The sequence below is a fragment of the Pogona vitticeps genome, chromosome 6 (assembly GCF_051106095.1).
Source record: "Pogona vitticeps strain Pit_001003342236 chromosome 6, PviZW2.1, whole genome shotgun sequence".
Lineage (NCBI taxonomy): Eukaryota > Metazoa > Chordata > Lepidosauria > Squamata > Agamidae > Pogona > Pogona vitticeps.
In genome coordinates, this window is record NC_135788.1 from 18780902 (window position 1) to 18808406 (window position 27505).

The 27505-nt window shown below is 40.7% G+C and overlaps 1 protein-coding gene across 11 annotated transcripts in view; it reads right to left on the reverse strand.

The window, feature by feature from the left end:
* KIAA1217 (KIAA1217 ortholog) overlaps nucleotides 1-27505 on the reverse strand; it is a 412653-nt gene that overhangs the window by 86291 nt on the left and 298857 nt on the right. For all 11 annotated transcript variants that reach the window (XM_020801609.3, XM_073003054.2, XM_020801618.3 and 8 more), the window contains 2 exons: nucleotides 15581-15776; nucleotides 2019-2217 (listed from right to left, as the gene is read on the reverse strand). In XM_020801609.3, coding sequence (XP_020657268.3) covers nucleotides 2019-2217; nucleotides 15581-15776 — 395 coding nt within the window. The remainder of the gene's footprint in view (nucleotides 1-2018; nucleotides 2218-15580; nucleotides 15777-27505) is intronic.

The window sequence follows — 27505 nt, forward strand, 5'->3', positions numbered from 1 at the left end:
ACAGGGCTAATTAGACGTTTAGCATTAATGGGAGTAAGTACTGAGACAAAACCACAAGAAAATATATACCCATGGGCAACTTAGGCTTGTTGCAACTCTGTCTCAGAGTCCACACATTCATAATTTTACTAGCATTGTGTGCTGTAATAATCCATATATTCCAGGGGTTGGGAGTTCAATGGCCCACCGTGCGTCCTGGGAGAAGAGCTAGCCTATGCGAAGAAGGAGGGAATGGTAAACCACTTCTGTGTATTCTTTACCTAGAAAAGCCTGGAAAGGGTTGCCATAAGTCAGAATTGGCTTGACAGCCAATGATACTATTATTAGCAGTAGCAATAGTTCTCCACACCACCTCCTGTGGCCAGATCTTTAAATGCAGGGGAGCAGAACTGGTATACATTATTTTTAAGAGGCTACAGATCCCGGTACCTCTTGGCCAGAATGTCAAAAGAGTACCGTATTTTTCGCACCATAAGACACACTTTCCCCCCACAAAACAGGGGGGTGGAAAGTCTGTGCGTCTTATGGAGCGAAGAAAAGAGATTATACTTTCCTGTTTTCTTCTCCTAAAAATTGGTGCGTCTTATGGAAAGGTGTGTCTTATGGAGCAAAAAATACGGGTAACTTTTCCAACCTCTGATAATCTCTGCCATAACTGTCTTTCCATGACATTGCTTTCAAAAGCTGGTATATATTCTGATTCAAAAGAAAATGAGCATTTTTAAAACACTCAACCAGGACCAAAACCCAGATCTCCCACATCCCAGCTCAGCTCTCTAATCATTCTGCCACCTTGGCTTAGAATAGTACCTTTCCTGAGCTCTGTGTCACAAGGAAAAGTATAAGAAACTCTCACGTATCAGGGAAGTCTGTTAACCACCTAATCCAGGAGTGTTGGATCTGATGGGCAACAGTTCGGAAAGAACAGGAAGGGTCATTTCCATCCCCTGCTGTCCAAGGCATTTTACTGCAGATGTCAGAAATTGACCCTGGAGCTTCTGTATGCAAAGCCTATCATCCCTATGGGGTAAGAGACAATGAACTTTTGGCTTCTATCTAGCATGTTCAGGTTGCCAACAAATTATCTCCAAGGCTGAGCATGGACAACGTATAGCTCTCCAAGTTTTGATGGGATTACAAATCTCATGAGGCCTAGCCACTGCTGCTGATGGTGAAGGATGGTGGGAACTGGGCTATCCATTATCTATTACATCTTAACAATCATGCAAAACAGTGGAGGAAAATCAAAAAAGAAAGTGCAAAGGCAGGATTACAATTGAATTTTAAGCGATGAAAATCATGACAACAGAATAATTATGTAACAACGAAGAAACTGAAATTGTAAATAAATCTGCATTTCCGTTAAGTCATCAATCAGAATGGAGACTGCAGCAAGAAATCAGAAGACTGAGGCTTGAAAGAGCATCTGGGAAAGAATTAGAAAATATCCTTAAGAGTAATGATGTGTCACTGGAGACAAAGGCCATGATTTTCAAGTACTGTATTATATATAAATGTGAAAGTTGGATAGTGAAGAAAGCTGGTAGTGGCAAATGATGCATTGAAATATGGAGACCATTGAATGCCAGAAAGACAAATAAGTGAGTTCTAGATCAAGTCAAGCCTGATGCATCTATAGAAAGAAAAACAAGTAAATTGAGGCTGTTTTACTTTTGCTACATCATACGACGACAATTTTCACTGGAAAAGACAATAATGGTGGGAACAGCCGAAGGCAGCAGAAAAAAAGGAAGACCGAACACAAGATGGATCAACTCTAAAATAAGCCACAGACTTGAGTTTGCAAGAGCTGAAAAGGGTTGTTAATGATAGGTTCTTTGGAGATTATTAATTCATAGGGCTGCCATACACCAGATGCAACTTGACAACACAGTAACAAAAATGCATTCACTATCCCAGATGAATGCCATGTTGTCCCACAAAGGGGTCGGGATACAATCCCCAGGCACTGTTTTCCCCACAGAACCTAACACACCAGGCCATATATCTTTACCTACCTTACATCACTTAATTCATAATAGATATTTCTGCTCTCATCCTTGATGTATATGGCCACACTGGGGGACTCCAACATTTTCATGGTCAGCTGCTGGGGGAAGGCACTTACAAAGAGGGCACGAATAGTGTCTGTGCTTGTGATCTCGTTGGGCATCTTTAGCTGCTTAGTTTCATCACCATACTGAAGGTATAAAACACCTAAGGAGAAAAACAGAAACAAAAAGATTCAATGAACATCTGAGTTAAAAGGAAGGAAACATAGATTTCATTCTCTACATCAGACGCAAGGAGGCTTATTTACATAAAGAGCTAGTTCAGAGACTTATAACCTTTCTAACGTAGTATAGGAAAAGAAGTATGGTTCCCTATGGCTATTAATTATATGCTCCCAAGACATATACAGTGGACCCTCGACTTACAGACGGCTCGACTTACAGACTTTTCGAGTTACAGACTTCTCTGGCTGCAAAATTTAGATTCGACTTGCAGCCAGAGAATCGACTTACAGACCAGAAAAAATCCAAAATGGAATAAAAATAGAATAAAAACCACTGGTTATGGGATTAATCGGTTTTCAGTGGATTTTAGGTCAATGGACATTCGACTTACAGACTTTTCGACTTGCAGCCACCATTCCAATACGGATTAATTCCTTAAGTAGAGGGTCCACTGTACTGTGAGGAATATTTTTGCTTGAGTGTTCTGTTCTGGAGTAGGAGTGATTCCAGCTTTCAAAAAAGACTATTTTCTTCCATCCAATATGAGGCATGGAAGAGAAACAAACTTATTCATTTATTTATAACCCACTTTTATTTATTCCAAGAAGGAACTCAAGGCGAGAGTACAACAGCTAATTTTTTTTTAAAGAATTGCAATGTGGACTCTGGAAGTCTGTTATCAAAACAACATATCCAGGCTTTTTATGCATATTTGAAAAAGGTGCAGAAACATACTCAATGGAGGAAATGCACAGATTAGGAATAATTCGTTCACGGATGTGTGTCGGAAAGAAAAAGAACCTGATATGGAACTGGGATGGGATGAAAATTATGATAGTATTTTATGAACTGCAACTAAAACAACAAAACTGACAAGGTTTAACATCTTTTCTCAGTATTTGTCAAAAAAAGAGTAATGCAGGGTTTAAACACTAACAGAAGGTTTAAGTCACAATATTTTAACCATTGTGGGTTTGGGAGGGGTATGGGAGTTTTATTCCATAACGTAATTTTTCCAAGCCAACTACTTGCTTTATGTGGAAACAGAAAGATAGGACTGTATCTTTTATCAGGAGTCTAAATTCTTCAGAGCCAAGAGGAGACCTTAGAATAATTAACACTTCTTGTAATGCAGGATAAATTCCCTGGAGCACAGTCATTATTATTGCCATCCACAGAACCAGCATTTCCAAGGCATGCTTTCAGTGCTTGTCTTGAGGTCACCTTCATGATCTTTGTGGTATTTCTAGCCTGGGGCCAGAAGCATTAAATTTCCATTAGCTGCTCTCACCTAATTATACTGTATGTCTCCCTCACACTTAAGGAAGTAAAGAAAAAGTTGTCTGTAATAGTTCTGTCGTCATGTAACCTTGTATTAAGATATGTTGCATAAAATACAGAACAGACAAACCCAAATTTTGGTGCGAAGTCTTTTCTGGATTTGAAACAACAGTACATATATGGTTCTGTCGAAAGTGTTGCTTGCTCTAATAATGAAATTAAGCACCTGGCCAGCAAAAGGTAAAGAGTGGAATGATGTGATCTTGTGTGTGTTTATGCAGAAGCAAGTTCCCACTACATGCAATAAAACGTATTTCCAATTCCACAGAATTAGAGTGAGACCTTTTTCACATAGCATTGCATACCAAAAGCAAAAAACCTTGGGCATATTTCCAAGGCACGTTGGTTGTGTATGCTTGTATTCTCAAACAGAAAGGGTACTAGTTTTGCACAAAGACAGTTTACACAAAGCAACAAACACTTTGATGAGAAAACACAGCATTCCTTAACTCACACTCTCCTAAAGCTGAGAAATCTTTCGGTGCCTGAAAATTCCACATTGAAGTGTCTTATTGAGTCAAGGCAGCTTAAACAAATAAAAATAAAATATTTGTTTAACATTTTTAGCTCCCATAATTAAGTATCAGGATGGTTTGGAGAAGGGCAGAGATTCATTAAGTCAGTCTACAATAGACATTTCACTAGCAACTAAGAGCTGGGAAATTTTGAAAACATAGTCTATTACTATCACTAGGGGAAGGATTTCTACAACATGTCGCATTTTTTCTGCAGTTTGTGTTAGAACTTAAGTGGGTCAGATTATTCATAAACATGTTTAAACTTCCTTGTTGGTTCAAGGAGAGAAAGTGTGAAATGTCATAGAAACCTCCCCCTAATTATCATGATCCTTCATCAGTAGCCAAGTAGCATATGGTTGATGGAAAGTCCAATGACATTTTGAGGGCCACAGTTCCTCCAGCCCAGGTCTAAGAAAAAAATATTAACTCAAGGAGTCTGGGCCAGAAAGGTGTCTGTACTGCTTCGTTGCTGAGGTATCCATATAACTGGGTCTTCTTGAAGGTCTAATTGGTTGCCCAGTGGGAAGGCTGTGGGTCATATGAATCATACATACTTCCTGCAAACTGCTGTGTCTGTATGAGGTTGCCAGCACCTTTCTTCTGATGGATCAGAGAGAAAGAAAACTGGGTCCTTGGCCCTACAGCCAGTCTCTTGAGGAGTGTGTGTCCCCACTAACACTGGATCATTAGTTGTCTGAGATGTCACACAGGTCATCTGACAGCATGAACTTATCCACTGTAGGCTCTGGAATAAAAAGAATCCCTGCAGAGACTGAAGTCTGGTGGCCTTTGATGGTGGATACATCGGCTTCAGAGTTATAGGTTCAGGGCTTACAAAAGTTACTTTTTAAACTACAGGACTCCAAAAGTAACATTTACAAGTTCTGTATAGATAACACACAAATTTGCTATCTGGGCAATCCAGTATTGTCTAATCTGAGTATAAATGGTCCTTCAGAATATTCAGGAGGGATCCTCTCTCATCACCTACTTTCAACTGGAAATGGCTGGGATAAAATTCAAGACTTTCTACTTGCAGGTACATTTTACCTCTGAGCTATCTCCCACTCAAGCTTGAACTCAAGAAACCTTGTAAACCAACCAAAGAACTAAAGAACCAAAGAACCAACCAAGCAAGCAAAGAACCAACCAACCAAGCAAAGAACCAACCAACCAACCAACCAACCAACCAACTAACCAAAGAACCAACCAACCAACCAACCAAAGAACCAACCAACCAACCAACCAACCAACCAAAGAACCAACCAACCAACCAACTTTCTCCTTTGACAATCCAATCAGAATACAATCAAATTGCCACTGCAGAGACTATGAAATTCATGGTGGGACATCACCTCCATTTCTAAAACTTCCTAAATGTCTGTAGGCAATTCCAAGGACATGCCAGTCAAATTAAAAAAGGAGTGGGGGAGAGATGTAAGAACCTACAACAAAGTACAGCCAAAGCACCAAGAGTGCATTTGTTTATATTATTTTATATAATAGAGTTTGTGGCCTATAAAATACAGGAAGCAGTGAGGCTATCAAATAATGTCCTTTCAAGAATAATAAGGGCTGCTTGGTGCATATTTGCTGAGGAAGCAATGCTGAACAGTATTTTGCACTGTCTATTGCCTTTTTTCCTCAGGTGCATTCTCAAGATATCTGCTTACAAACAAAGGAAGAACAGATGAAAGAAGGGACAAATGTGATTACACAGCTTTATTTGGGCCGGTGTACCTTTCACACTTCCCTGGCATACACATTCCAGGAAAACACAGAGGCACAATTAATGGAAAATAACCCTTTTAAAAAACCAAACACAACAGTAATCATCAACATGGTTGCTGATTACGTTGGAAGGGAAAGCATTTTTGTCTTGCAGAATATTTACACACAAATAAGGAATATTTCATGTCAAAACCTATTCAAGGAAGAAAACAAAGCTTACAGGAAACTAAAGAAGAGAAATGGGATCAGCTTTGGGCTATTTAATTTCTTCGGAGTCCTTTGTTGGAAAGCTGTAATTGAAGCTTGTTGTTTGGGGCTTTTTATCTGGAAGATGTCCCAGTCAGCTTTGAACATATTTAACCAAGGGAGAAAATATTTACAGTCATCCTCTATGGACATCAAGATGTTCAGTGGAGAAGACACAGGTAAAATGAATGAATAGTTGTGGTAAGCATCAGAAGGACACCAAGTATTTTTGCTGGAGTCCCAGTGAAGTGAACTGGAGCTGTACAAGAACTATGGATCTCAGGGTACAGGTATCCATAGAAACAATCCACAGAATCAGAGAGTCAGAACAGGTGTGCAAATTTGAGTTTTTTGGAGTACAAATCTGCTTGGAAATGTAGTCCAAAAACACAAATCTGCACACTTTTAGAAAGGTCTTATTATGTCAACCTAGTCTAATCCCTTTTTGATGCAGGAACTCTGGAGTGGGAGTATCTCCAAAAATAAGTCTTAAGTAGGTCTGCCTGTTATTAGAATTTGCCCTAAGACTCCAATCTGGTGGTTTATTCTTCACGGAATGCAATGTTTCTGACTTGACAACACTTATCTGGTCCATCCTGAAATCCTGCAGATCACTTTCTAAGTCCACCTACCAGGGGGATCCAGATTTACTTTTGTCCCATCTCTGGTTTAGAAAACAACATTCCATTGTGCTTGGTAGCCTCCAACTTATAGAGATCTCTTCAAAAGAAGAGACAAAACCTTGGTACTTCCTTGGCTTTTAAGCCACTGTGTGGGGAACTGCATAAAACAACTGTCCTTTACAAAAGCACACACCTGAGCCTCAGGTTTGGGCCCTGAAATCTCAAGGGATGGAATGCAGTGACCTCACAACCCTACTGTCAAGCCTACCCTTGAAAAGTGCCAGTGACAAGCCAACCTCCCCCATCCTGCTCTCCTCATATAATTAACAGCTCTTATCACCAAGCAGCTCCTCTCAACGTTCAAGTAAAAGCTACCTTTCTGTAACTTAAATCCTGCCTTTCTGGGGTATCTGAAATCAAGTTTTTGCCTTCTTCTGGAAGAATGGCCCTTCAAATATTTGGAGAGCACTACTCTATATTCTCACAGGCTTCCCATTTCCAAGCTGAACATATGAGGTGATAGGAATATAGCTCCTGATTTGATTACCTTTTGACCTAACTACACATCACACACTGACGACACAATTAACAATGATGTCGATGGGATTTAAATTAAATACCCAGTTTCAGGTGGGCAGTGGGATTATGTCCTCAAAAACACGGCATGTGAGAGGGGAAGTTCCAGCCCTCCCCTCCCTATCTATGATACGACTGAAAATCCCTCAAACACAGTGAGCACTAGGAATAATGTTTCTTTGGACTATCAGGCTCCCCTGCCAAAGTTATTCATATAATAAAAATATATTCATTGTATTAACGTCACATCTAATTTAAGGGCCTTCAACCCGCTGTGGTATTCAGAAATGATAGAAGACCAAGCCTGTGAAGCACTGAGTTGGAATACTAATGGCACATAATCAAGAATCAAATCCGACGTAGTAACTCTTCCAAGCTAGCGCTCAGTTGTTTACTTATATTTCATTCATAAATCTATTCCCTCTCATTCTGTCCTGTGCAGAAGGAAATATCTGCCCAATAATAATTTTTAAAAATAAAAAATTTTCAAAAGTATTTAAATGTACATTTTCTCACAAAATACAAATTTCTGACCCCATTTCATTTTAATGTACCGTATATCTTACTGGATGCATTTTACTGTGAAACTTAAAGCATGTTTAAATCTGTGCCCTACAACGTCTTAAAATTCAAGGAACTGCAAAATTTGAAGGATAAAGTCACTGTGATCCACACAGTAATCTAAGTGGACAGAGATCAGGATAAACTGCATTAGTATTAACAAAAACAGAATTCCTTGAACATTGATAAGCATAACACAAGGGCTTCTGAATAACGTCTCCCAATTTCATCACATGTCCATTGGTCATTGGATAGAGGCCCTCCATAAGCTGGAGATTGTGATGTGGTGAGACAGCTCCTGGATGATGTCCAGAAGACCGATTACCATTAAACATGTGCTACAGCAACCTTATGAGTGGATGCTCAGATACGCTATTCGGACTTGGATATAAATATGGTTCTTGGCTGATTTGTTTGTTTGTCCAGGAGAGCTCATTTTTGTTTAATGTTTATATATTATTTACAATATGTCTATACTTTTCAGCAAAAATAGCTCCATAATTAACATTTTTTTAAAAAAAATTAAATACCACAAGGCAACCCTCAAAACAGCAACAGAAGCAACAGAATAAAATTAATCACCCCCTAAAAGTTCGGACAATAAAACTTCATCTGGCATGAAAGTACTAACAGAGCAGGCATTCATTAACTGTGTGTCTCTGGGGAAAGGTTCCAGCAATTAGAGTTCTATCACCATCCAAAAGGCCTTATGACTCCTAGTTAGTTTACCTCTGAAGATGGTGCCACCAGAGGCGAGTCTTTGCTGCAAGATCCTGGCTCAGGAAGGTGGCCCTCCAAAACCTTCTGAAGCCCCCGCTCAACATAAGCAAGTGTGGGTGTTGCAATTCAAAATGATACGGAGGCAGGGTATTACAGCACTGTTCACATTTCCTGCATTTCTGCAGTGACTTTTTACTAATCTCCGTTATGCACATTCAAGGCTTCCTAATCATGCTGCTCTCACTATGCCCACCCCTGTCCTCTCCCAGTGTGGAGAACCACAGAAAATAACTTTGATCCATATTGCATGTGATGGTTGTGCTAATATTTGAAGATGCCCATCTTCTTTTCCCCAGATCACACATTCCCAGCTCGCCCAGCTATTCCTCATAAAGTTTGGTTTCAAGAAATTTCACCATCTGGATTGCTTTCCTCTGGACAAGTGTCAGTTTATACTTCTCAGGCAGTGATGCTCAAACGAGACACACATCTTCCATAGGACTGTCTTTTCTAGACCAAAGGTTTGTCTGGTACCAACGTGGTTGTCTTTTAGGCTCCAAACACAACCATTTTCATCCTTTTATTCCAATAAGCAGTTTAAACATCTTGATCCATTTAAAATTCTGGCTTTTAACTGCTGTGGTTTTATAACTTTTTATCTGCTGCTTTTATTCTTCTATTGATGGCTGTAACTTTTTTTCCCCCTTTGAAACCGTCTGAAAATTTCTGGGTAAATGGCAGTATAGAAATGTTTCTAACAAAAATAAAATTAATCACAATCCACACTGAGAATCTGCAAGATCCCAGGACAACAATCCCACATCTTAAGACTCAATAAAATACATTTTTTTTGTTCTTTTTCAAAGAGGTAGCCAGATGCAGGACACCAGGCTTGTTTCAGTGGGCAGAGAGGGAACACTACTTAAGGCAAAAATCTACTCACAACAGCAAAGGGCTCACTGACTTCAGTTGACAAGTGACCGATCCCTCTCATCTTTCAAGGGTTGTGATCAATTTTACCCACATGTATTGCTGTTACAGTAAAAAGAAAAGGTGTGCTACAGTAAAAAGAAAGTGGCAGGGGGGAATGGAGAGAGAGAGAGAAAGAGAGAGAGATTTCCCATCTCAGAAAACTTTGACATCTCATTTGTGCTACTCTTCCCACAGTGAAACAGAATACCACTGAAAATGTGTTCAAGGCCAAATATGCTGAACAGACAAGCATGTCAATGAGGTGTGCATGGGGTGAAACGAATGATGCTCTATTCAACCAAGATGACACTCTCAGAGTGAAATCTCTTGAGAAGTGGAAATTTTGGATCATCACAACGGCATATCAATCTTTAGGGTGGAGCAGAGCACCCACGGGATTGACAGATCATGAGTCTTGAACTATAGGGCCATTAAAAGCTAATCTTGGGTAGTGGGTTAGCAGAGCAGAACTGGGTAAACAACACCTGACGTGATGGGCAAGTATGATGTTGTGCAATTGTTTAAAGAGAAGATATATAGAGAATATGATATACAGAGAAGAAAATGTAAGGCCAGCCCTTTCATGAAACAGAGAAATTAAATCCTGCTGATCCAGGATGCAGATTCTAAGTATAAATGATTAGGTTATTTAATTTGGTGTTGTGTTTTCATTATGAAGCATGGGGAGAAGAGATTGTGGGATTTTCTTTGCTGAAATATTTTTCCTGGCTTTGAATAGTAGGCACATTCACCTTTATGGGTGAAGGGAGATGTTTGCTGCTCTGCTGAAGTGGCAAAATATCTTGGGCTACCCAGGAAGAAATGGCTGCTGGGGTGCATGGGGAAGGATCAACAGGCTGAAAGAAAAATATGGCAGTTTAAGGATTCCAGAAATTTGCTTACATTGGTGGGAAATATGTACAGGATTATATGTACTGAGCGGTATTGTGACACAGAGATGTTCCTTTGTGAGCCAATCTTATACTGTTAGTGTAATGTTTATACCTAGAAATCAATTTGGATAGTAGGATGATTTGGTCATTTCTTACAATAGCTTCTCCCCCACCATTGCCATCACAATCACCTTCACAGATCCCATTCCGATAATTAGGATAGAGTTAACTTGAACGGATGAAGAAAAGATGCAGTCTCGCTCCCTTCCCCATCACTGCTCTCTTTGTGTGGATAGGAACCACCTGAAGAGGACAACACGGAGTCCTTGTGCAACTTCTTCACATGATTAGAAATGCTGATATTATATGACTCTAGGCATACATAGAGGTCCACTTTTCAAAACACCTCTTTCCATGCAAAGAGAGCCACTACAATTGCGATGGGGCTAACTTTATTTCTATCCTTACACATTCAGGTTAATTCTAACCTGAAAGCCTGAATAGGACTAATGTCAACAATCTACTCCTGGTAGTTTCTGGATACAGACAATACTGGTGGAGTATGGAAAATCCGAATATCTAAAATTTCACTGCCATCAGTCCTGAGGAGTGTGGAAAAGGGTACAAGTTCATCAATTCCCTCATGCTCCTGCACCCCATTCCATGTTTTCAGAAGCATCCTCCATTCTTTACAAATTGCACCTTGCAAAGAAATGGTGACAGAATTAAGGGTGGTCAAAGATTTTTTTTGTGTGCGGACAACAATTCCCAGAATCCCCTGACCATTACAGCCACTGAAGTTGTAGTCCAAAAAGAAAAACCATCCCTATCTCTGAGGACATGCTTTCCTTCCACTAACCCCCTTCACTTATTTTATTACCCAAGCCAAGCGCATCCTCCTCCAAATATCCTAACCTTTACATTCCCTCTGCAAGGGCAGTGAGACATTTACTTTGAGGTATGAGCTGCCTGCTGCTTTAGCAAGGGTGGGGGGATGTACACCACCATTCTATTCCCCAGGAAGATTTATGAAAGAAGAGTCAATTAAAAACATAACAGAACGAAAGGGTGGGGAGGAGAGCAGATGGTGGTGGGATTTCTGAATTCCTTTGGGAGCCCATTCCACCGGTCGTATATCACATAGACTGGGTATCCAAGAGCAAAAAAGAACAGATCTTCCTAATACAGCTCTTTCTATCATAATATATGAGCTGAGACTGATTGGCTCATCTGTTATTCTGCTTAGTGAAGGAAGAGCCACTAAACGAGGAGTCAGAGAAGGGACCATTGGTACCAGCAACAGAATGTAAGCACATTCAGATGGGCTTGACAACAACCCTCATCATCCCACCACCAGCAAGAGCATGCTGGCTGAGCATGCTGGGACTGATAGTCCCAAACATCTGGAGCCTGCCAGTTTGGGAAAAACTAGTCTATAACAGTCTGCCTTTGATGGGACTGGGCTTGAAATTTTCAGCCTTAGTAACTCTGGGAACACCAGGCATGGAAATGGTGGTAGTGGAGGAACCCAATTATGGGTTTGGTTGGGGAGATCAGTGTATGTGTGTGTGTTGGTGAATCCTCCATGTAAGAATGAAGAAAGTGCTCTTATATGTTTTATTTTTTTAAACAACAACAACAGCCCTAAGTAGGATTGAGGAAGTGTTGCAAAAATGATCTTGGAGGCCGCACTTCGTCCAGGTACTGCTCTTTGCCCCCCACTGATCTACAGGAACTCTACAGTAAATCTTGACTGCTAGTTGTCACACTATGAAAGGCTGCGCCAAGATCTCAACAGTGTATAGACTTTCTCTTTTTGGGTGGCTACTAGGAAAATACAGTGGTGACCCGCTTGACGATGACCCAGTAGACGACAAAATCACTTGACGATGAGTTTTTTCGGTTGCTATTGCGATCGCAAAACGATGGTTCCAATGGGTTTTTTCCGCATTACGTTGATTAGGAGCCTGCTTCACGAACCGTTTGTTCGCTAAACGATGATTTTTCCAGTTCCGCAAAATGGCTTCCCTCCCCAAAATGGTTTCCTTCCCTTCGCAAAATGGTTGCTTTCCGGACCCCTGCTTCGGAAGACAATGATTTTAAACAGCTGATCGGCAGTTGTCTATGGGCGATCTTCACTGGACGATGAGGTATTTCCCCATTGGAACGCATTAACCGGTTTTCAATGCATTACAATGGGGGTTTTGTTATTTGACGACGATTTCGCTTAACATCGATTTTCCTGGAACGGATTATCGTCGTCAAGCGGGGCACCAGTCAAAATGTTCACATTTCTGCAGCCTCCAGGACTGTTTATTCTTTTTAAATGTTCCAAATAAATATTGCCTGGAGAAGTTCCATATTCTTGGGATTCCACTCATTGGTTTGGTACATGACTTGATAGAAACCTGTTTTGATTATGGTGATTACCTGCCTGTTTTCAAAATATGAGTGCAACGACACGGTCAGATACCATAAGATTGGCTCCACTTATAACATGGGTGAATTTGAAATATTTCTAGTGACAACGTGATGCAAAGGCTGATTCAAATTGGTCCAGATCTCTTGGCTCCCAAAGTGGCTTTTTTTCCTCTGCTGCTGGGGGGGCTTCTACTTTTTCAAGCCAGAATGATTTGAATGGGCTTTTTCCTGTGTGGTTAGTTATATGTTCTTGTAAAGACAGGAAGTATGTCTTTAGGTGTTGTTTCAATGACATTCCTGCCTTTGCAGATCGTTTTATAGTTTGCAGTGAAGCCGATTTCTCATTTAAAACTTCAGACTACATTTTTCAAAAACCTTTCTATAGAAAAATAATACAGAAAGGTACTTAACAGTCTAGTAGTTTAGAACATAACCAACACCTCCCCCTTCCCATATGTTACTCTGTTCCCTTACTTCTAAGTAACACATGCAGGAACATCATATCTTGTCACATATTTTTTTAACTATGCAATACTTGTTATGGAATCATTCCAAGTGAATTGTGATGTATTTTTAAAAATTACTGTTCAAACTTTTGATGTTCTATACTATTGGACTGTATCTTTCCATGTTATTTTTCTTAGAAATGTTTTTCAAAAATGTAGTCTGAAGCTTTAAATGAGAAAGCACCTTCACTGCAAACCATAAAAGGATCAGCAGAGGTGGGACCAGAGGGAGGGAGGGAGGAAGGAAGGAAGGAAGGAGAGGATATGAGCTGGAATGCAAGTTGCATCACAACCAGTATGAACGGTGAAGTCCCAAATCAATCGGCAGCTCTTGTGTGCACACTGATTGTGATTTCAGACATAGAGCAAGCTGAAGATCAAATCCAATGTAGTTGCACCCTAAACTTAGAATATACAACCACCCTGTAAGTATACAGCTATAATGAAATCCAGTGTTATGTGAACTCTACATATATATTGTGGATCAGGATCTTGAGCCTGCCCATGTTGTTGCCAGGATTGCTCTATTAATTAGACCCAAATACCCTATTCACTGCGTGCAGAGTAGAACCCACCGTTGAAGGGTAGAATAACAAGCATACATGACGCCTTCTGGGTCTACCACCGATGAGTACATTGGGTGGCCTTTACATTGTATTATTTATCGAAAAGAATACCTAGCAGAAAATTAGTTTTCTCCTTCTAGATATGAGGATACGTATATGTATGTGTAGAATTCATAAAATGTATCTTTTGCAATGCTTAAGGCCAGCTATTCATGCAAACAGGTCTTCCCTCCACATATGTTGGATTGCCACCTTTTTTTCCATTTCTGGTCTCTGTTGGCTCTGAGAAGCCAGTTAAAACTGCCTCTAAGTTTATATGTCTTGTGTTTTTTTTTAAAAAAGAAATGATTATGTATCAGATATCAAAGCGTGTTGTATAAAAATGGCCTGGGATTGTTAACAGAATAAATAAACCACTACGTTCCGTTTATTGAGCAACCCTGTGATTTATGACCCAGTCGTTCTGCTTTATGCTACTCTGTACTCCAGGCGATGGGATCCTGCAGAAGAGAATCAAACAATATGAAAATAACCCTTTGTCTTCCTCAGCAGTCTGCATTTATTGCCTTATATAGCAATTCTATGGAAACATTTTCCAAGGAAAGGCGTCTCCTACTTGCGCAGTTAATCGCCAAAAGAAATTCACTTAACTCTTCCAAACTAATCCAATTATTGGCAACAACAACTACCATAAGATGCAAGGTTTTTGGAGGGGGGGAATACCCTGTGCAGGGGGACAGGTGCCCCTATAAGATGGATTCATTTGCACCAAAAGAGCAAATCAAGAAACTGGGCATAAAGTGAGCTTTTCAATTAACAGGGCTGGCCCAAGACATTTTGCTATCTGTAGTTGAGCAGCAAATGGTGTCAGTCACCCCATTGAATCCAAGTTCAGGGACAGGAAAAGCTGTCATTTTTGCCTTCCCTTTAAGCTTTACATTCTTTCAGTCACAGATATATAATCAATGAAGTATCATCATCGTTATCGTGTGCCATCAAGGCTATTCTGACTTATGGTGGCCCTTTTGTGTGGTTTTCTAATTAGCATATATTCTGGCAACGCGTCTCAGGGGGTTCTGGGTACAAAGTACTCAGACTGGGCTTACCTGCGCCTTTTTCTAGCGGCACTTTGGGACTGCACAGCTTGCCAAAGGCCACAAAGTCTGGTACGTTTCCCAGGAGACACAGTGGGGAATTGAACTCCCAATCTTTGGCACTGCAGCCAGGTAACCAAAAATCTCTAACTCTTCTGAGTTCATATACTCACCCCCCCTCCATTTGGTATAAGAAGAGAGAGAAAATTCTTCCATTTTAGAACCATCAAATGTGAACCCAAAGAACTGCTATCAGTTCTAACTATGGTTAGTTAACAAACTGCAACATCAAACTACTGCTGAGTAACCACGATTCCCTAAGTAATGGAGGGAGCAGACATACATATTCCAGGTTCATGTAGACCCACTTATCAATGCAATGTTTATCAACTGGGCCAATGTTTTGAAAACACAGGGACTGAGAGAATCAGGACTGGTGTGCCTAAGTAACACAGAATTTCACTGTTCAAATTTTATATACTTTGGTTTTATTCAAGAAACAAAATAAATAAAGACTGCTGGAAGCAAATGGAATCCTGCACATAGTCTGTGAAAATGTGTGTGTGAGGTCTCACCGAGTGATCTTTCCTTTGTCTGATTTGTTGTCCTCACCACCGGGAGACTCGCCCTTGTACGGCTTCCTCTTGCAAAAGGAGAGGGGGCCTCGCCTTCGGACATGATTTCCAAGGAGTCGGCAGACGCCTCTGACAAATATTCAGCCTGATCTCCCAAATTGGGCTGCGGACTTTGAGACAGTTTGGGGCTCCTTGTCTGTGAAATAAAAATAGATAAGCATGAACCATTAAGAACGAGAAAATCCTTTTTTTGGGGGCGGGGGGATAATATGAAGAGTCCTGCCTGAAGAAAGAAGGTGGGGGGGGGAGGATAAAACTTCCACTGGATTGCTGAATTTCCCATCTATTGCTTAGCTCAGTAATTAAGGTATCTGGATGCAGAGCCAGAGGATGGGAGTTCAATTCCCCACTGTGCCTTCTTGATGGGGATGAACTTGATGATCTATAGGGTCCCTTCCAGCTTTGCAGTCCTAAGATGCTAATATGTACAAATATACATTGCATTCAAGGTGACCCCATTGTGTGTTATTTACAAAAGATTGTCTCAAAGTATCCCATTCAGTTTTTTATTTGTCCATCTAACTATATAATGGGGACGTGGTGGCGCTGCGGGCTAAACCTCAGAAGCCTGTGCTGCAGGGTCAGAAGACCAAGCAGTCGTAAGATCGAATCCATGCGACGGAGTGAGCGCCCGTCATTTGTCCCAGCTCCCACCAACCTAGCAGTTCGAAAGCATGTAAATGCGAGTAGATAAATAGGGACCACCTCGGTGGGAAGGTAACAGCGTTCCGTGTCTAAGTCGCACTGGCCATGTGACCACGGAAGATTGTCTTCGGACAAAACGCTGGCTCTATGGCTTGGAAACAGGGATGAGCACCGCCCCCTAGAGTCGAACATGACTGGACAAAAATTGTCAAGGGGAACCTTTACCTTTACCTTTTACTAACTACACAAAATCATATCTGACAAGTACTTAAAGCCCAAAAAACCCACGGCAACCAAATCATTCTAGATTAGACAGATGGCAATTCTACTCCTTTACTTTGAGAAACTATTAAAACTGTCTGTAACAACAATACTAGGTAAGTGTGCACAAACATATACAATAAAGCGTGCCTGCTGTGAACTACAGCTCTGTCCAGCCACGTTTCCATATACCAGCTTCTTATATAACTGTGTTGGTAGAGTAGGCCCATTGGATTAATAGGGATTTTGTGAATCAATTTCTCCATAAATTACATCAATGCAAATGAGGTTGCTCTAACTGTGACTTACTTCAGCACAGTAAGTGGCAATTAAGAGTTTATTATGTGCCATCAAGCTGGAACGGACTTGTAGCAAGTCTAATAGGGATTTAAAGGTAAATGAGATATTTAACGAGTGATTTTACCAGTTCCACTCCCCCAGTGTGTCGTGTGGGGATTTGAACCCTGGTCTCCAGAGTCCATCACGCTGTCCACTACACCATAATGGGTATCTTCAATGCTGGGAAGATCCATTTAAGCAATGCAATGTATGGAGGGATTGACTCACTAAATCCCCATTGATTCAACAAGCCTACTATCATTTACTACATTAAGCAATAGGATTTTGGCTTATGTTGATTTGCATCTAGTCTGTGGAGATGAATGGGTATTGGCGCAGAATTTGTGCTTAGTTCTGCAGAGGGGTATAATGATTTGGCCATTGTGGAAGCACTGTTGAAATTACTTTAAGATGATATGCCAGCAAAGTATTCACTGATAAGCAATCAGATTTAAAAATAAATAAATGCCATTTATCTTAAAATCAGGAAATAACACATTTATCTAGAACAGTGTATCATCATCTGCTAAAACCCTGCTAACTTTAATGCTCCCACTGGCTTAGATTAGAAATTGTCATGAACCGGAAGTTTGCTTTAGGTTTATTACACAAATGTGGAAGGGAGATGGTTGCAGGTGGAAACCTTTGCAGAAATCTCATATTCATTTACCGCATATAATAACAAAGAACTAGCTACTCTAATGCTTCCCACCAGGCAAGCCTTTAAAAAGGATGCAAATGATGTGCATTATTCCAAACAATCTGCTCTGGATGCAAGACGCATTTTCTGTTTGTTATTTTGCCTCTTTCTCTGTGTGTGTCTTTGTGACACACAAACACACACACATTCCTGCTGGCAACGCAAATTGTGTTAATTCATTGCATTTATAGAAATACTGTTTGTATCAATTTTATATATGCACACATACAAATTTGTATAAAATCTATAATTGTGTATACTTGTTACTACATGTAGCAAGTGTGATGTTTCAACACAAAGTGTACAATGCAGTCAAAAAGTGTGGCTTAACTGGCAAGACGGAGACTCCAAACTCAACGATCCCCAAAATGCATTTCTAAAACTACAATATACAATATGGTTAAAGAACAAATTAACCAGGGAAGATAAATACTCAGAAGCAACCTACTGCAAGATAGACCCAGGAGAGAAAGCAACAGAACTTTGCCAGTTGTCACTTTCACCCCACAACTGAAACAACTCCCATACATCCTAAGTGATCTCCAACCTATCCTTGACAAAAATACTTCACTTTACTAAGCAATTGGTAGCCGGCCTATACCAGCTCATTCTCAAACAACTATTGACACACAACAAGTTACACAACACTGATACAATGATGGGAACTATATCCTGCTACAATTTACTCTGGCAACACTATCACAGGGCCCAACAATGCTACAAACAACATCAAGGACATCTTTACCTTGAAGAGCCTCGTGGCACAGTGGTTAAACTGCTGTATTGCAGCCAAAACTGTGCTCACGACCTGGGGTTCAATCCCAGGTAGCGGCTCAAGGTTGACAGCCTTCCATCCTTCTGAGGTCAGTAAAATGAGTACCCAGCTCACTGGGGGAGGGGGGAATATGTAGCCTGCATAATTAACTTGTAAACTGCCCAGAGAGTGCTTGAAGCTCTATGGGACGGTATATAAGTAGCACACTTTGCTTTGCTTGCTTTACCTGTTCCTCAGCTAATGTGATCTACAGCATCTTTTGCCAAAAGTGCCTCTCTGCATAGGGCAGACAGGACATTTTCTACACAAACACACAAACATAAATGGAAATACATCAGACATCAGAAATTGCAATACAAAGAAATCTGTCTCAAATCACTTCAACCTACCAAGACACTCTTCACTAGATATGAAAGTTGCTATTCAGGAGAAGAAAAACTAAAGATTAAAAATCTAGAGGATAGCAGGTGAGATAAAATACTGTATATACACACGCTGGAAACCCTTACCAGTGGATTAAATATCAGTCAAGATTTCTTAATTCATTACCAAATGTAATAATTCTATTATTATCTACTGTTATTTTCCTTCACAACTACCAAACCCTTTTTTTCAGAACAAGGATCAAATGTAAAGTTGGCCATTCTGTATATTACTACATGTTGTTCCTCTCTTGTTTCCTTTAATCATGTTGCTGCTTACAGTTAGTCTTTAAAGTACCACAATGTCTTTTTCCCCCTTTTGTTTTGGTTTCTCTTTCTTGTTGGAATGTTTACAGAACCAGACTTCAAAAGAGCTAAGTACCAAACAGGGGTCATAAATCATTATAAGGTTCAAAGTGCAACCAGGCAACATAGTCTTTTAGAGCCTTGTATGAAGTCTCTGTATTCTAACTCAAATGTCTGAAGAAGTAGACCATATTCCATGAAGCAGGTAGTCTTGAAAGCATCACAACTAGAGATCACAACAAACCACTGATTTGACAATTTGTGCCAGTTCATTTATCAGCTGAACCATTGTTCAGTGTTGCAAAGTCCCGCCTCCTTTGGTGAGTGACCACTCAGAGGCAGCAGCCAGAGGGGGAGGGGCAGGGGAAAACAGGCCACTAGTTCTGAGTGGGTGGGTGTCAGAAGAGGCGGGGCTTTGAAGCATCAAACACCTGTTTGAATGACAAATAAACAGACATGAATTGCTGAACTAGTGGTTCATGTCCATCTCTGGCCACAATGCATTTTGTGTGTGTGTTGTTGTTTTTTTGCTTTTGTTTTGTGTTTCTTGTTCAACTGCTTTAGTAATTGTCCTACCACTTCTCTCTCCTTCTTAGTACAAAGCTACTGCTACTGGGCCATAAGGAACTGCTGTGTAGATACAACTGGGGTTCTCCCAACCAATGCGTACTTTGTGCTTCTCTGTCCCATGCACACTACCCAGATCACTGGATGAGTTACAGTTCTTGTCTCCTCTAAAACCATGATTCATCGTTAATGATGTTCTATATTTAGAAGTCTGGAAAATGCTGTTCAACTCAAGGGTGGATTTAAAAACAAAGAGAACCATATTGCTGACATCTGGCCTTTTTGGAACTTTATTTTATTTTATTTTTTGAGTGGGGAAAAGGTGAGCTTGCTGCAGAAATGGCACAGATCATGTTATACTCCCTCGATAACCTTGGCTGAATAAGCAACGCTAGCTTTTTATTAGGTTTTCATTAGCTTGCTGCAACACTTCGTCCTCCCTCCTTTTTCTCTTGCCAACATGTCCAGTTGCTTGCAAAATATAATAACTTTGAAATACCTAACAAGAAATCCAAAGCCTCTAGAGCTTTCTGCTTACGAAAGGTTTATATTAATATACTAGGTATTATCCTGGGTCCTGCAGTGACACGATTATGAAGCACTATTTTTCCTCTCTCTCTTTCTCTCTCTTTCTCTCTTATATCTAACATTTTTCTTCTTAGTGAACTTAAGGCATGCTTTGAAGTGCTTTTATGACATCCGTATTTAGGCTACAAGGCTTAAACACCCTGTTGCTGGCTCAGGTATGTTAGTGCCTGAGAAGTGACAAATGACCCCTCTCCAAAAACAAAGACAAATTCAAGTAATTCTTTCACTTGGTTGTCAGAAGGCGTTCAGGGCTGGTTTGTTTCATCCCCATAGGAAGTCATACAAACAGCACTATACCAGGGGCTGGGCTTCATATGGCTAAAGTACTGGGGCCTTCTGATTAGTAGGATCTTTGCTGTTCCCTCTGAACTGAATGGCAAATCTTCACAATAGCTTAGGCATCAGGGAGATGGATTTTTCCAACAATAATATGTTGTTATGAAATATTCCCTCTTGTTTTCCTCTGAAGGTGTTTGGGGCTGGCTTTATCTTAAATGTGAAACAAAGACATCTTAGCCAGAATCCAGAGCTCACCCAGGAAACCCAACCAGCACCTCATTAATGAGCACCAATTTGCCACCAAGTCTTGCATGCTTTACTTTACGCAGGCGTAAATTGGCAATAGGGTTCTGTTTCTTCTTCTAACAGGCATGCTCCTGGTGGAGATAAAAATATGCTAAAACTGACTTGTTGATGTGGATCAATATAGCTACTGTTTAGGGTCTTTTTTGAGAATGTGTCTACAAGGATTCTTATTATAAGCTCCTCCATGTCAAAATCTATACCACAGAGGATCTTGGATCCTATCTTCCAACATTCTTTGTTTCTATCTTTTCAACTCAAAGGTGACTTGTGACAGGAGGCAGAATACTTTTTCTGAAATGCTGAGCTACAGCGTCTCTCCTCAGCTTTTTTCATACACTGTCCTTATTTGAACCTGTTCTAGTTTTGTTTGCTGCAATGACCAATATGTGTTAAAACACCTTCCACACACTTGCTCCTGCCAAATCTCTCCTTAATCTACCATTAGCCCAGTAGATGACATAGGCACTTGTATTCCTTCATCCCTGCTGCTGGACTAGTAGAGTGGGAAGGTCTATGTGCAGCAAGGTAGCCCATCAGATCAATGGCCCAGAGCTCTTTAAAATTAACAAAAGAACAGGAAATCTAGAAAGCTGTAGACCAGAAAACACGGGAACAATATTAATAATTCCCCCCCCCCAAAAAAATCTCAATATTTAGATTTTTGTGAATTGAAACTGAAAGGGAAAACAGAATGAATCAATGGCTTTCCGACTAACACACTTTTATAGAATGGAAATTTTATTTTAAGGAAGACTGGTCATGGACATTTAATTATTTGCAGTTTCTTTCAACACCCACCTACTCTTAACATACACAAGTTTGGCTCAGTTGTTCTTCTGAGCAGCTGAAACTTAGGCAGTGACTGGCAAATTTGTTAGCATCCATTGTGTATGATCACACACCAGTTTTTGTACAGATTTCCAGTAATTTGTATAAATTATGTCAGATTCCCTTTTTGGTTTCCCATCACCTTCACAATGGCTAACAAACCATAGTGGGCAGGCACTGCTCATTCAAATGCTAAGCAGCTTAGCATGCACTAATTAAGAGACACTCCAGCTCATTAATCTATATCTGCTTTGTAGACATAAAACCCGAGGGCAAATTACGAGCTAAAAATATAAGTATTTTAATTTAGAACTGGCCTTGTCTCTTCCTTTAGAAAAAGCAGCTATGTGAGAGCACAGAAATCCACATCAAGATCGCAGCACAGGGAAGGAGAACCCGTCCTTCGCCCCACATTCCCAAATGTTGTTTTTCTGGTCAACTTTTGCAGCAAAAAATACCTTTGGGGACAGTTTATGCAGGAAAATGTTGCATGGGGGAAATTGTCACTTCTTTGCATAGAAGCCTCCAAGAAGTTCTCCTTCTAGTTTGTGAGCTTGGATTACATTTAAAATGTAATCCTAACCCAGCATTCCAAAAGGGTACAGTCTTAGGAGGACTCTGCCACATTTGTCAGGGTTTAAAATCCTGCAAATGTTGCCAATCTTGCCTAGAGTACAGACCTGCTTTGTGGGGAGAAGAAAACCTTGCATCAGCCTGGAGTCAGGGGAGGGTTTGTAGAAGATGCCCTCACCCACTGATGTACGACTGGCATCAGCCAACCCACAACCTTTCATCTTGGACATACAATCTTTACAAATTTTTCCACTTTGATGGCTAGGAGATGAGTGGGCTGAGAAACAGGTCTTAAGTATGAGAAACAAACAGGTTTGGTTTCTCTCTGCAGTGGCCCTGGGCTCAAACTCTGCAGAGGAAAAGGCATGCAACAGAAACACCTATCTCTGAGCCAGATGTTTGATCAACCATTCTTTGAGCGAGGTGACAAAACATCTAGAGAAGGCCAAATCCTGACTCCCAAGGCCAACATCAACCTCCAGCTGTTGTTGGATCAGATTGTTTACTTGCAGCTATCCATGGTGCTGAATCCATGAGCCCGGTGTTACCACATGGGCATCAGAATGCTCTTGGATCAAGCTGTTCTTCTTGATCTCTAGGTGGCTGTGATGTTACGGAGTCCTGTTTATTGGCATAGGCATTAGCTGACCCCTTTCTTGGATTACAGTAAACCCAAGACAATGGTTTCTACCTGAGCAACCTAGCCAAAACAGCTACTGTGGACAGAGCAGTAGAGTAGGACTCCGGAGACTTGCGTTCAAATTCCTATGCAACTATAGAAACTCACTGGAGAGATTGAAATGTTAAACCATTCTCTTTGAACATTTCACATACATTAAGAACAGTTAAGTCACAATCGATTTGATGGCATATTAAAATAACAGTCAGAGGGTAATTCATAAATGATATGCAGACTAGATTGCAATGATATGTTCTAATGGCTACTTCTGAAGAATTTCTTAAAACTTTTGATAGTTCTGATAAGGAACTTTCAAGGAATGTGTAAGGACATGACAACTGCTACAGGGGAACATACCAAAGACTCATCTTATCCAACATTCTGTCTACACAGTATCTAGCCAGCTGCCTATAGAGATCTCACAAGCAAGACATGGTTGCAGCTGCACTTTCTGCCTTGCATTGCCCAGTAGGCTACAACTGGATGGTCAAAACTGACAGGATTCACTCTGTTTGTAAAATGGGTGAATTTGAAGTATCTTTATAGACCACATGATGCAAAGGCTGATTTCAATTGGTCTAGTTCTTCTTGCTCCCAAAGTGATTGTTCTTCTCTGCTGCTATTGTGGGGGCTTTTATTTTTTTCAAGGTGGATTGATTCAAACAGGCTTTCCCCCATGCGGTTAGCTGTGATATGTTCTTGTAACAATGTGGAAGAGTGTCTGTATGTAGTGTTTTAGTGATGTAAGCAGTTGGGGGGGTGATTTTCAGTATTATTTCCTCCCCCCATCATCCTCTGAAAGCTATTATTTTAGTGCTAGATTGTTCTAGCATCTTATTATTATTTCCTGCATTACACGCCATAAAAGGGTCATCAGAAGCAGGACCAGAGGAAGGAAGGATCAGCAGAGGTGGGATCAGGGGCAGGAAGGAATGAGAAGGAGCTGTGGGATGGAATGTGAATCAAATCACATCCAGCAGTGAACTCCCAAATCAATCCTGAGCCCTCTATATAAGGACTGACTGGGATTTTAAATGTAATACAGGCTGCAAGTCAAAATGAAGCAAAGCCAAGTTGGTCTGATTTAGCTTTCTAGTGTAGTTGCACCCTTTGTTAGTTAATCAGTTCGTTACTTCATTTCTGTTCCACCTTTCTTCCAATAAAGGATCTACAGCAGCAAGGGGTATTAACTCTGATGCTGGGGTGATTCATACAATGTTCTTGACCAGCAACAACTCATAGCCCTAACCTCTGTGAATTTATCCAGTCTCCTCACTACATCTCATGTCTCTGATTTTCACATTATAAGAATTCTTCCAGAATTTCTATCTGGAAAATGATGCTGCGTGTGTATCACCAAGAGCCCACATTTACTTTGAAATGCCAGCCCCACCATATCCCAACCATCACAGACACTGGCCATCCTGGCTGGAGGATTCTGAGAATTACAGGAAAAAAGATTTCCAAGCATCCCACTGCATGCACCCCCTTCGCCTTCCCTAGTTCAAAACAGAAGATGACGTTGTCATCACACTGATGATGCAGTGCTGGATTCCTCCTAAGATAATTGACCACACTGGCTGGGAAATTGTTGGGACTGTAGTTTTAAAAGAAAACTTTCCCAAGCTGTACATCCCCCTCAGAGTACACACAGCACCACTTCTTCAATTAGGATTTCTGGGCTATTGTACTAGTTTCTGTCACCATGGGATAAGAGCTTTATCCAAAGCTGGGGGCATCCATAGCTTTCATCTTTGCTTCCTCCCTCTTCGGTGCTCAAAGTAACATTCAACACAACAAAAGACAGGTGCGGCAAGGTCAAGGAAGCAGCAGGATGAGCGTTTCTTTGGCCATTTGGAGGGTCTGCAGCTTCAAATGTGTGAAAAGTCCTCAAGACTTTCTCAGCCCATGCTCTGAATCTGTATATTAAGCCTTGGCCCCTTTCAGGATGAATATATTGATGCTCATTCATCCTTAATGCAAGATCAAATTAAAATAATCTTTTTACAGCACAGTGCCTTGTAAAAAGGCATGCTTTCCAAAGAAAAATACCTTGTGTTTATCGACACCGAAGACTCCACTTGTGGATGTTCAAAAGGGAGATTAGAAAGAGCAACATTAAGTGACTGAAGTGTTTCTTATAAATATATAATGACATGTTTAAAACTAGCTTTCTAGACTGTTACATAAATTCTGATATTATTCTAATAATATTGGCCATTTATCATATTTTAGTATGCTTCCTTCTATTTATCTCTCACACCTTTCTCCCGAATATACTGCACATTTATACTGTATTGTGTTATATATTACATTGTCACTAGTGGAAGGACTGTATCCTGGATAATCTAGTAAAATGCGAGTATACAGAAACCTATTTTTAAAAGTGTGAGTACCACATAAAGCTGCCCAGACGCACAGATTGTTCAGGAGAGTTTCTCTTGCACTGCATCTTGACAGGGAGGAGGCTGGTAGAAAAGCACCTTCTCTACACAGAGTAGACTTGATAATACAGGCCCACTAAAGACATATAACCTATAAAGCCCTAAATGGCATGATCCAAGCTATCTCAAGGACTGTGTCTCCTGTTGTGAGCCAGCTCTCATGTTAAGATCATTAGGAGAGGCCTTTCTCTCATTCCTGCCATCTTCACAGGTGTGTTTAGTTGGGACATGGGAGAAGGTCTTCTCTGTCGCTACTCCCAGACTCTGGAACTGCTTCCCACAGGAGGCCATCTTTACTGTCCTTCCACAAGCAGGCGAAGACCTTTCCTTTCGGGCACGTTTTCTCTCAGTGACTGGCTGCCTGAATGGTGTTTTTTTGATGGATTGTTGTGTCTCACTGCTTTGAATGTATTTTTGGTATTGCTTTCATTCAAAGTGGTATTTGTCTGATCCTTTATAGTATTTGTATACACATACTCTGCTTTTAGTTTAAATATTGTTTTTTTGATGGTGTAAACCAGTGGTCCTCAACCTTGGGCCTCCAGATGTTCCTGGACTTCAACTCCCAGAAATCCTAGCCAGCAGAGGTGGTGGTGAAGGCTTCTGGGAGTTGTAGTCCAAGAACATCTGGAGGCCCAAGGTTGGGGACCACTGGTGTAAACCACTGGTTCTTAACCTTGGGTTACTCGGGAGTTTTGGACTGCAACTCCCAGAAGCCTTCACCACCAGCTGTGCTGACTAGGGTTTCTGGGAGTTGTAGTTCAAAAGCATCTGAGTAACAAAGGTTAAGAACCACTGGTGTAAACAACCTTGGATCTTTTTTTAAGGAGAAAGGTGGGATAGGTATAAATATGAATGAATGAATGAATGAATGAATGTTGCCATGTGAGACAGAGCAGCCAATTATATTCCTACTTCTGAGGTTAAGACACACAGCAACCTAGGCCAGGCACGTTTGTTTGGCACCTGAGGAGAACACCTCATAAGCACCCTGTCCTTGACAGTACATAATTATAATAGATACAATTGCCACCCTTTAAGAACTGTCCAAATCCATGCACTGTGGTAGCTGCTTCACTATACCCAATAGAGAAGGACCTGCCCTGTTGATACTGAGCTCTAACTGTGTTCCACTGGACTTACTGAAAGTCCACCTGCACTCTCGTTTTCTATCATCTGTCTTGCTTCACTGTCCTCAGCTCATGTGTACACCAAGGAGCTGCGTGCGCACACATTCACACACACAGAGGACACCTGAGCACAGTATTTACAACTGCTTGGGCCATCTCTATATCCCAAAGAACACCAATAACACTAATCCCACCAGCAGAAAAATGTGGAATCCACTGGCTTCTGCAGGTAAACAATTCTATTAAGTGGACTTCATCCTTCCAAAGGGAGCAGATATCTGGCCGTCCAAAGCACACCAAGCCTTACTCAGCTAAGTCAATGGCCAGATTTTCTGGGAGCTGTAGTCCAAGGACATTCAGGAACATTTAAGTTTGGGAAAACAAGTGTTTTCATTAGGTCTGCCCTTCTGTAGGAGAAGAAGCCCATCTTTACACTCCCTTTCTTTTACAAAGAGCTTGGAAATGGTTGGAGGAGATACCTGTAATGGTTTCTCGGCTTCACAATCCAAAAAATGTAATTTTTTTCAAACTCTGTATAAATATTAGACTATTTTTTTCTGTGTGAGAACACACATGGAGAGAGGCTCAGAAAAATTATCTTTACACCAACTTTGAGGACGTTCATCTATGAAAACAGAAATGGTCTAAAGCTCATCAGGGAAAGAAAATCCAAACACTCAGCTGCTGGATGCACTATAATTCATTTTTCTTTGCTGTGTACCACTATTTCATTATCAAGAAGAGATGGGGAAGAAGCTAATAATGTGCTGTATTCAATGAACATTAGGTTTGGAGGTATGGGGGAGAGAAAAATTGTATCATTTCACAGAAAACAATACTCAGGCAACTGTGCTAATGAAGCTAAAGAAAGCTGGAGAGGGAGAGATTGTGCAGTGAAATGCAAAACCCATTGGGGGAATTATTCTGCTATTCTCTCTCCCGACTGCCCCATAGATGAGGAAAGCTTGCTGCCTCCACTTTGCTCACATCATTTCTTGCTGTTATTGTTCAAGCAGAAGTGAT